The 11681-nt window shown below is 46.7% G+C and overlaps 1 protein-coding gene across 2 annotated transcripts; it reads right to left on the bottom strand.

Moving 5' to 3' along the window:
• Window positions 1-500: 500 nt before the first annotated feature.
• Window positions 501-7915, bottom strand: LOC138433506 (protein SPATA31F1-like). 2 transcript variants are annotated; one of them, XM_069576281.1, is made up of 5 exons: window positions 7775-7915; window positions 7064-7109; window positions 6740-6800; window positions 5674-5772; window positions 501-2415 (listed from the first exon to the last, which is right to left on the bottom strand). In XM_069576281.1, exons 1-5 carry the CDS (start codon window positions 7913-7915, stop codon window positions 2010-2012), a joined length of 753 nt encoding a protein of 250 aa, XP_069432382.1. In that variant the 3' UTR covers window positions 501-2009. The 2 variants fall into 2 exon arrangements, with proteins under 2 accessions (XP_069432382.1, XP_069432381.1); XM_069576280.1 differs by having other exon boundaries at window positions 501-5772.
• Window positions 7916-11681: the final 3766 nt, after the last annotated feature.

Raw genomic sequence — 11681 nt, 5'->3', positions numbered from 1 at the left:
TCAGGCAGAAGGTGGGGTTAGTTATGATACTACTGCAGTAATCATAGCAGCAGAGTGAGTGAGAAGTGGTCGTGTTATGAATTCATTTCAGAAGGTAGAGACAAGAGAGTGGACTGGATACGCACAGTTAGGGGAACAATGTCAAGGAAGACATCAATGTTTTTGTCCTGAACAACTGCAAAGATGCTGTTGCCATTAACTGATGTTATGCATACTGTGATTAGAGCATGTTTCATACATGTAATGAGATAATGGATGGGCACAGGGAATCAAGAAGTTACTGTTCTATAGTGTGAGATGAGTATTAGACATTCAAGTATATGTGCTGATTAGAGAATCTGGGCATGTACACTGTCTATCCCATGAAATCACGAGTTCCACTTTTAAATTCTGTCTTTGCCATGTTAGTTATAACTATTTGCATACAGTAAAAAAACATTTTAGTTGAATGTAAAATAGTTCTCAAAGTTATTTTTTAAGTTTATTTCATCTTCCTTCCATTTTTGAGATATAATTGACATGCAGCACTGTGTGCGTTTAAGGTGCACAGCATAATCAAGGTTATCTTATTGCGGCCCTTCTGGGGTCCTTCTGAGCTGAGTACCCCGGTAATCCCATGGCAGGACTCCTTATTCCATAGCACTCAACATACTAATGTAATGATTTGTCTGCCTCCACAGCCCAGACTTTGTATTCAACTACCATTAAGGTATTATTATGCCAGCCACTATCCTAGGCCCTGGGCATATGAGACACTATTGTATTATTTAGGTAAGAATGAGTGAGTAATTTAACAAACAGAGACAGTAAACACAGACAAAAAGGGGGCAAAGTTGAGATATATCAAGATTAGAACACAATCACTAACTTCATGTTGGAGCTGAGCAAAAACACGGTTTGTAGGTATACCAATCCCTAAAACTGGACAATTTCGTAGGGTGGAGAGTGAGTGTTCAGAAATTTTAATTTGCATTGCCTTTGGACAACAAGATTCAACTCACTGCTCTTCATCACACTATGAACCACCAAAACTCAGTTTATTCATCCCCATCCCCTAAAAGCACATGGGCACTGGGTTGGATTCCTGGTTCAAGCAAACCAGTCTTTTCTCTTATTATGCCCTCTTCAGGACCATGTCAGCGTCTATCCCAAGTACTCAGACTTCCATCTACATGCTCTCCCTTCCTGCTTCTCACCTGCCTACCCTCGGGAGTTTCCATGTCCTACTGTGATCTTCATTCCCAGCGTCACTTATTCCATGCAGCTGATAGACAGAGGAGGTGGGATACAGGCAAGAGAACTAGAGCCGCCTCCCAGGTGAGCTCTCCAGAAAGACCTAACATAACCAGCAGGAGCAGAAGGGGAGATTCTATCATTCGTTTTTGGTATTTGTCATATTATCTATATGCTACTGATAGTATGAAGCACCACCTCAAGATTGGAACACTGGCACTCTCCTAAATATCTCCCCTCCAGATTGTGAGCATATATATAGAAGTCATCAGTGAATTTTGCCTGGGGCAAAAAATTCCTGGCCCCTCATTCTTGACAGTACTAACTTCCACATGGCTTCTCAGGGCCCAGGGACACGATGATATTAATCAAATTCAAGTCTGACCTTTAACTTCAATGTACCTTAAACAAGGGCCTTCCTTCTCTGCTCAAGTCCCTTTTATCCACAGTCCAGGGGGTTTGGGGTGGGAGGTGGGGTGTGGAATGCTGTCCCAGCTTAAGAGTGGGTTAAAGCTCCTTCCCTAGATAGGAAGGACATTTACCTCCATTATGCCTTCCCTGAGCACACCATGATGGAGAAAAGCAGCAGACACACACCTCTCTGCTTAGAGATATATAGTGTATTGGGGTGGTATTCTGCCCACTTGCACATTAATAAAATTGACAGGAGCAGTCCTCATCAAGGGATGCAGACACTGGGGAGACTACAAAGTCTTCTGACTGTGTTGGGGCTTCTTGAGCAGACCAGAGTTTCCTTCCGAGGTAAGAGCTGAGAGTTAGGGTGAGTTCTTTGGTTGGGTGGCACAAGCCCCTCGAGGACAGTGCCGAGGGCAGTGGCGGGGGGTGCCCAGGACTGAAGCCAAGTGGAGTTGATGGGAGCGGGAGTGGTGCCGGAGCTTACTATATGGGGAGTGGGTAACATCCATGAAAGCCAGGCCCATCTGCTTCTTGGCAGGTGGAAACTGGGCCTTGAGGTCCCCTCTTGTCTTCTCTGTCTTAGTTAGTCCCTTGGGACTTTTGGCTAGAGCCAAGCTTTTTTCCACATTTTCTTTTCTGGTCCTGGCCACTTTCTCAGATGCAGAGGATATGGATGCCTCATGCCCTTTGCCTTTTGTCTGGGGTATAACACAGTGCAAAAGAGATTTTATCTTATTTCTCAGGCCATATTCTGGAAGGCTGGGCCTCGTGTGAGTACGGCCTTGCACTACCTGCCTCTGAAAGACCTGACCTTGTAAAACTCGGCCCTCCAATGGCTTACCCACAGTGAGCTGGCCCAGGAAAGTCTGGCCTCGTGACGCTTGGGGCACCACAGGCTGGGCATTCTCAGGAACCTTTGCTGGTTTGAGGGTAACACTGAGCTTGGCTTGACTGTCTTGCAGGTCCTTTTTCTGAGAATCCTTCCCCCTAGGGACTCCTCCAGGAGGTAGCTCTGGGAGTTTAGGCTGAGGGCAATGCTTAGGATTGTGTTGACAGGAAGCATCAAGGTGAAAGCGATGTCTCCGTTGCCAGGGGCTGCGGGGTGTCCTATTCAGAAGTATCCCTTCTGGCCTCTGGCCTTCAACAGAGTGGCTTTTTCCTCTTGTGGAGGAGAGTGTGAACCCAGCATCCCCTTCTCCATGGTCCCCAACCAATATGGGTTTGCCTGGCTCCTCCCTCTTTTCTGCCAGTGTGGGGACTTGGGCTGAGTCCTTGCTCTTGTCAGGCATATGGGGCTCAGGGCTCCGGGGCTCAGGGCTCCAAGGCTCCCCCAGACTGGGGTTGTTCACACTGGCCTCCAGCTGAACACAAAGCACCTGGGCCTCTGTCATGTCCCCACTGACTGAGATACTGGAAGCCCCGTGGACAGAACCATGGGGTACTATGCTGCAACTGGGTTGCTTCTGTTTCTGGTGCACCGCCTTTAACTCAGTGGCCAGCTGTTCTTTGAGGTGGAGCCACTCTGGGTCTGGGGCACATGGCATATCTGGTGGGATGGGGAGTTCCTGGAGCAGTGGTTGTCCTTGGTTGTTTAAACTCTCAAGAGACTCCTGTGTACATACATCCTCTGACATTCCTGCAACTTGTTCCCTAGACTCTCTTGCCTTTATGGGAATTCCAATCTGTGCCTCTAGGATCTTCTTTCTCAGATGGAAATTCATTTTGGCCAAGATGTGCTCCCCAAGTGAAGAGGGCCTCTCAGGCTCTGTTTCGCTTTCTATAGGCAGCATCTCAATTACTCCTTCCACCTGCTCATCAGCCTGGAATTCTTCTGCAGTGTTTGAAAGAGCCTCATTGGCCTCTTGAAAGCCTGGCCCAGGACTTGGGCCCTGCTCTTCAGGTGAGGTCACCTGAGTCACAGGTTCTGTTGAGAATTGGACAGGCTCAGGCACCATCTCTGTGACCATGGCTGGGGACGTGATTGACGTGGTTGCTGGGGCCATGACCCTGGAGGGAGACACACAATAAAGAGCAGGCAGCCCTGACAAGAAGGCCAGATACTTGTGCCGTAAAGTCATCTCCAGTTTCTCAATGGCTGCCTCTGACAGGACTCCGGGCAGCTTGGGATGTTCAACGACAGCTTTTGGTGAGACCTGTTGCTGCTGATCAAGGGCCTCTGGCATCCCCGGTATAACTTCCTGTTGAAGGTCCTGGTCAGCTGCTGCCTGGAGTTCCAGGGGCTTGCTTTCCAGGATGCAGCTGAAGGGAGTCACTTCCAGGCCCCCAGGAATTATGCACTCCCAAGATCTATATACAGAGGCAGGGATGTTGCCCTGGTGAATTTGCCCACATCTGGAGGCGATATGGCCCTGCAATATTGCCTTGGCCTTGTCAAACAAGTGTGGCATGGGGACTGACAGTGGGTCCACAATAGGTGAGAATGGGTCATCAGCTCCAGTGGCCTCCAGAGATGTAGGCTGGGGGCCATTCACACTGTCTAGGGCTGTGCTGCTCCAGGGTATAGTCTGCTGGTTAGTGGGGGACCGGAGCAACTGGATGGACTGCTGGATCTTCTGGGGCAGGCCCCAGCGGTGGTGAATCAGCTGTCTCTGGAGGTGGTACTCCAGCAGCCTCCTGGTGTGCTGCGGGAAGACTGGTTCCCTTGTGAGGACTGAGACAGGCTGCCCCGACCAGGAAGTTTTCAGAGTCTCAGAAGACTGGGCTTTGTCACCGGGCTTACATTGCACGGGGCTCTGGACATGTTGATCTCTCTGAAAAACATCTGGCAAGTCCCACTGAAGCTGGAGCTGCCTCTGCAGCAGGTGCCACTCCAAGGCTTCACACTCGTCCAGAGTCAGAAATGGGACATTGATGTGAGCTTGTTGGTGATCAGATGGAGCAACACAATCTTGACAAGACAGAGAAGACAGTGGAGTTGACTGGGTTGGAGTTTTAGGCAGCAAAGGGAGGAAGGAGAGTTCCTTGGGATCCTTCAAGAGAAAGGGGTCCTTCAAGTGGGTCTTGGACATGCTCTCGTCGTTGGAGAGGCCTTGAGAAGCCAAGAAGGTGTCAACCAGCGACTCACTGTGCAGAGAAGGCAGGCCACAGAATAGCTGGCTGTATTTTGGCTGCACGGGGCCCACTGAGTCACTGGCCTGTTGCCCAGACATTAGATAGAGGCCACTTAATTCTTTAAGGACTGACGAGGGCAGGGCTAAAGCCTTATGGCTGGGGATTTGCTGGTAGAGGTGTCTTTGTTCTGGATCCGTAACGCACCATTCAGAAACCCAGAAGGCCTGGGTAGGCTGGCCGGCCATACCTGAACCCCAGTTCTGGTACAAAATGGTCCCACATTTCTCAACAGAGAAATGAGAAGTATTATTGTGGATGAAAGAAACTGGTTGGTTATATACAGTTTGGTAAACTAGTGGCGGGTTTGGCATCAGCTGCCTCAGGGACTCTTCTACACGCCTGGGGAGCCCCCACCTCTGGAAATGCATCCATTTTTTCACATGGACCTCAAGAAGTCTCAGGACTTCAGGACTCAGGAACGGCAGGTGGGCAGGGAGGACAGTGACCATCGGCAAGGCCACTGAATGTGTCAGGGTAGTAATTTCTTGTTTCAAAGGCAGCAGAGACACCTGGGGACTTAAGGGCTGCTGGACTTGGTTCCCACAGATGAGGCTGAGGTTGCTCTGCATCATCTCCTGCAGATTCACTAAAATTCTTGGCTCCTCAGTCCCTGAGGGAACCTCTGGCACTTGGAATCCCTGCCTTAGCTTGAGATGTTCAGCCCAGTAATCATGGATGCCAGCTGCACTAGGTGACTGGGCCACGGACTGGGCTAAGGATTTCTGTGACACTGTGAGGGTTGCAGACGGAACTGAAAGGTCTTTGGAGTGTGGGGAACGAAGTTCCAGACTCTGCTCAAAAGGCACAGTAGACATGGGCAGAACCTCTAGGCAAGAGGAGCCCTGAGAGGTGTCCCCTGAAGTTGGGGAAATCAGGGTGTTCTCACCCAACAACTGCTGAATCTCCAGAGCCATGGTGTTGCAGGTTTGGCAGCAGGGATCTGCACACAGGATCTGCCGCACAGCCCCCTCCTGAGGTAGCCAGCCCTGGCTGCGAAGGGAAACATAGCAAATGTTTGTTACTGATGGACAGTTTGTTACTGTTTGTTACACTTGGCCAGTGTGTGGCCTGGAGATTGGGCCTGCCCTCCCCTAGTCCCATAAACTCTGAGGCCTGCAACAGCTGGGTGTTTAAGTGTCTACTTTTCTTCCTAGGGAAATGCCATTTGGCAACTGTAGCGGGCTGGGCTGAGAGCCTGGAGCTTGTTGAGCAAGGTCTCAGAAAACTAGTGGGAACACCGGGCCTTGAGAAACTGGGAGGTGGGTAAGCTCTCTGCTGACCTGTGCTGAGAAGCTGAATTAGAAGGGAATCAGGCAGGTCGGGGAGCCAACGGTTAGCTGATGGGGCAGCACCAGAGACGTCACCAGGTAGAACCTGGAGTCAGCCTCGCTTCGGGCCATGGAAGTCCTGTGGGAGCTCTGCATTCTGGGGATTAGGAGATGCACACAACATCTCTCAAGAGCCAATTTCTCATTCTGCAGAGCTCTTAGGAGGGGATAGCATGACAAGCTCCTGCCTGAGGGTTGTCCCAGGAACTGGCCTCCCTCAAGACAGAACCAGAAGAGGTAATGTCAGCAGGGTCCAGGGGTCTGCCCTTGAAAGGGTGTGGCTATAAAGAGAATATGAAAATGATGACTTCTTTATGCACTTAACTATCCATTCTCCTGACTGGGTAACTTGTCTCATGGTTGGGAGAAAACCCACAGAGTTACATTCTGTCAAATCCTGACTTCCAGCACCTTTGTGAGCCTAGCCCAGAGCACAGCTGAAAGACCACTCTCCACTGAGACGTCTGACCCCACCCTCTCCTCCAGCAACTCTCACCCAGGGCTCCAGGCTCCCTGTGTCTGGCTCCCTCTCAGCCATTCTCCTTCTGCCCAACCCTGCCCCAGGCCAAACACAGAAATCACCACAGGCCACGCTGGGAGGTGGGAGACTGCAAAGAGCAAGAGATCACCTTCGCATGAGCGAGAGCAGCTCCCACGGCTTGTCAGCTTCTTTCCGGGAATGTCTCCTAGCTGAGAAAACAGGAGACAGTGTTACACAGAACAAGAGGGGATTCAGGGACATCCTACAGGAATCTAAAAGCCTTGAATGGCAGGAGACTGCAGACCCCTACCCCACCCCCTATAAAAGTCTTCTGGGAGAATCTGTCACCTTGGGGATTGGAGCCTTCAGCAGTTAGAGCACCTGGTGCCTGGCACTAAGGGTCACTGGGGAACAGGGTCCATGGGAACCTCACCCCCAGGGGAGGGAAGTCGGAGCCGAGACAGGACTTTACCTCTCAATGCTGCATCTCTAGCCCTTTGTCTGACTTTTCGGTGACGCTGAAAAGACAAAAAAGTTGGAGTGTGAAGTTGGGACACCATTTTCTTTTTCACGTCCAAACCAAGACCAAGCCAATATAGATTACCGAATCCTTTTTAATTTACCTGTATTTTATTTAATTTCCTAACTTTCCACACTCCTATTTTTTTCATCCCAATACTTGTCTTCTCTTATTTCTGGTTCATTTTGAGGCTCTTCTGTCCTCCACACCTCCCATTTATTTCCTAAGAGAAGTTCTGTATCAAGCTTATAATGGAACAAGAGAAAGGGTGGAACACAATAAAGTTGTGTAGATTTAATAATCAAAGGACTTCAATTTACAAATGCCTTAATGGACCACAAACCAGAAAAATCTCCCATAAAGGGAAGTCTTCTAAGATCCAGTGAGGCACAATCCATTTCATCTAAGTCTCAACCCAAGCCAGATAGAGATGTTCTTGATTTTTCAATTAGAATACATTGCGGATGGTCTGGTAAGAAATGATTTCTAGGTGCTGAGAAGAGAAATACCATATGAGTAACTAATGGATGGTAAAAAAAAAAAAAAAAAAACACATATGGGTGGGGCGGTAGACACATGGAGAGGAGGGATAAAAGGAGAAGGAGCTTAAAGCGGATTATCTAAGGCTTAATTAGTTCAGTCCTGGTCACAGTGTTTCCCTACCCGGCAGCAGCTCCTTTTATGTTCCGTTAATCCATGGTAACTCTTTTTCACTTGCCAGATAATTAGAATAATAACGAAGATGGAGCCATAGGTATATAAGGGATACCCCAAATCCCACAGAACAAAAGTCTGGCTCAGCATGGTCTAAACCTCATAATCGCGAGGAGACCAACCATCCCTATGAATGTAGGCATTCAGAGTTCTGGCACCTACTGACTTCCAGTGCTACATTGTCGTCTCCGCCTCACAGATGACGGAACCAAGCCACCAGACTGCATCACAAAGCCCTTCTGTTTCACAAGGTAGGTATGGTGTCAAAGAGCTTCACCTGTCTAGGAAGTCCCTGTGGGAATTCCGTCTGCAGATGAGGGGGTCTGCTTGTAAGCAATGAAGGTGCCACTCACAGGCAGTGTCTGTGTTCCCACTCTGTCTTCACTCTCCATACCCTCCGCCAGCCTGGTGGCCAGTCTGGTTATGGCTTGGAAATGGAGAGCTTTGATGTTACAGGCAGTGGGTGATGGGAAATCACAGGTGCATGAAGGGACCATGGCTGAAGTGGCAGGGACAGGTAAAAGTGGTAGCATCTTTAAAATGATACTGTGGGAATCAGAAAGGAATGCCTCCCAGACTGTGTGGCCTCAAGCTTGCGGATGAGTGAGAAGAGACTGTAAACGCTGCCTTCCCCTGAGACACACTAATGAGATTTCCTTGTGCATCTCCTTTAAGAGTTAGTTTTCTACAGCTGTTTGTAACCATGTTACAGAATTCTGTCTTCTCACAGAGATGCGTACCTGCAGAGATGTGTCAGTGACCACTTCTGACTTAAAGTCATAAAGTAGTTGCTGATTGTGGTGAGATCTACTCGTCTATTCTGGCTGTCTGCGGTTTGCCTAAAGGAATTTTGTTTGTTTGCTTGTTTTTTAACTAGAATTTTTGAAAACTTTAAGCAAGCCAGTTGTTTTCTAATTCATCACCAGGGCCCATCACTCCTATACGCTGACCATTTACTTACACATTTATGTTACCTACCTGACCTCTGTCGATATTGTCATAGTTCTCTAACACTCTAATTTTTTTAATTTTTTTATTTCTTTGAGGGAAAAAAACTCTTTCCCTGGTGACAGTGGTCTCACAGGCAAAAATCCTTCAGCTCAAAATCTCTGAAGATACTCCTTGGTCCTTCCTCCAGTATCTAATCTTTCATCCAAGTGAAGGCTGCTGCTGCTGCTGCTAAATCGTTTCAGTCATGTCCAGCTCTATGCGACCCCATAGACAGCAGCCCACCAGGCTCCTCCGTCCCGGGGATTCTCCAAGCAAGAATACTGGAGTGTGTTGCCATTTCCTTCTCCAATGCACCATGCAGGCTAAGTCACTTCAGTCATGTCCGACTCTGTGTGACCCTATGAACAGCAGCCCTCCAGGCTCCTCTGTCCACAGGATCCTCCAGGCAAGAATACTGGAGTGGGTTGCCATTTCCTTCTCCCAACTGGGGACTGGTGAGCCCTCAATCTATGCTCAGCCCTAAGCAAGACAGTGTTAAGAGTACAAAGACGTTTGAGTCATGCTGCCTTTTTGCTATCCAGACAGCCTATTTTCCAACATAAGACATCACACAAAGCAAGAGCCAACAATCCAAAACATATGGGATCATACACTCATTTGTGAGGCCCAGGTCACAAACACCCATTCCAGAGGAGAGAAAGCATAGTGAGGATCAGTGTGGTGAGACAGGGCTCCTGGGTAGAGTAACATTAGAGTTAGGTCTAAAAGTGCAGGCCACAGGCAAAAGGAGTGTATTCTAGGTGGGAAAGAAACTTGCTAACAAATGCAGAACACTGAGGAATGGGCCACTAGCACATCTGGCAGTTAGAAAGGTGGTCCATTTCTAGCAGAGGCGTAGGTGGGCAGACTGGGGAGGACTTATGGGATAAAGATTGGAGAAGTTGGGCTTCTTGATAAAGGATCAATGCATTTAACTGATTTCAATCACTCTTTTTTTTTTTTTTCAAGTAGACAGACATATACATGGTGGGCTTCCCCTGTGGCTCAGTTGGTAAGAATCCACCTTTAATGCGGGAGACCTGGGTTTGATCCCTGGGTTGGGAAGACCGCTGGAGAAGGGAAAGGCTACCCACTCCAGTATTCTGGCCTGGAGAATTCCACAGACTGTATAGTCCATGGGGTCTCAAAGAGTCAGCACAACTGAGTGACTTTCACACTTCACATATGCATGGTACAAAATTCAATAGGCAGAATAAGGTATGTAGAAAATATGTTTTCTTCCCAACCTCTTATCTCCCATTTTTCTTCCCTTGAGACAGTCATTTCTATCAGATTCTTGTGTATCTTTCTTAACTAGTCTAATATAGCCAAAACCAAATGGATTTGTATGTATTTCTCCAAGAACGGTAGTATAGACAGTTTTCTCTCTTATTTAATTTGATAATTAAATATATCTTGTGCATGTCAGTTTTTTAAATGGCTGTCATGTCTTCCTTGATATGACTATAACACAAGTCACCTTCAGTTCTCCATTCATGGATATTTACTTATGTACAGTCTTTTGCACTAAGTAAAAATCTCATATATATAAATCCTTATATACACATATGGGTATATATGTAAGAAAAATTCCTACAAGTGAACTGATATCTTAACAATATTGTCTTTCAATTCACAGAAATGGTACATCTCTCCACTTTTTTAGGGTATTTTTATTTTCTCCTAGAAATTTTTTAATTTCTTTGTACAAGTCTTGTGCATATTTTGTGAATTTATCCCTATGTCAAATCTATGATGTTATTCAAAGTGATATTGTTTTCTATTTCAATTTCTAATGTTTGTTGCTTGTATATAGAAATAGAAATTGAATATGTATCTTCTATGTTGCAGTCTTGCTAAATTCACTCATTGGTTGTAGTAGCTATGTTTTGTAAATTCTTTAGTATTTTCCAAATTGGTGATAATATCTGACAATTCTACATCATCTTTTCCAACCTGAATGCCTTTTATTTCTCCATTATTGCACTGCCTAGAACATTTGGTATAATGCTGACAAGAAGTGGTGAGAGCAGACATATTTGCCTTGTTATGGATCTTGTTACGGAGAGAAAACATTCCCTTTTGTTGCTCCTTAAGCTTGATAATTTCAAATCTCCTATCTTTAAGGCTGCTGTTCCTTTCTTCTGCCTGCATAAATCTGCTGTTAAATCCCTCTAGGGAATCTTTCCATCCACTTACTCTATTTTTTAGCTCTAGAATTTCTAGTTTCTTTTTATTTCTCTTTGTTGATAGTCTCATTTTGTTCATATATTTATTTCCTTTAGCTCTTTACCTGTGTTTTCATTGAGTTTCCTTCAGCATATTCCAGAGAGCTGTTTTCATGTCTTTATTTAGTAAATCTAATTAATGCCTGTGCTTCTTCAGGGATAGGTTGTGACAGCTTTTTTTCTTCCTTTAAATAGGCCATGATTTCCTGTTTATCGGTATCCTTTGGGACTATTTTGCTGAAGGTTGGGCATCTGTAAAAATAGCTACCTCTCTCCGTCTTCACAGACTGGCTCTATGCTGGAGTAGTCCTCTAAATAGTTGGGCATGCTGTTAGCCTAGTGATCAGCTCAATGGAAAAGTTTAAGTTCTTCTCAGGTCTCTTCTAAACAGGTGTCTTGCCTGGACATATTTTTGGCTTCTTCAATTCCCTCATACACATGGCTACTTTTCAGTGTCTCAGTCTCCCAAAGAATCTCACCTTAGCTTCTTCTTTGGGCCTTCAATGGTCTACTTTATGTCTCCATCTATAGTCTCTTACCCAGGAGGTCTGTAGTCCCCTTATAACTTTCATGGCACTATCCACCATTCCTCTGTGTCTAAGATCTGAATTAGAGGATATAGAGCCCAATGCCTTAGG

This window comes from Ovis canadensis, chromosome 2, assembly GCF_042477335.2.
Source record: "Ovis canadensis isolate MfBH-ARS-UI-01 breed Bighorn chromosome 2, ARS-UI_OviCan_v2, whole genome shotgun sequence".
Lineage (NCBI taxonomy): Eukaryota > Metazoa > Chordata > Mammalia > Artiodactyla > Bovidae > Ovis > Ovis canadensis.
Note: the sequence above shows the minus strand (reverse complement) of the source record. Positions and strands in the feature narration are given on the sequence as shown.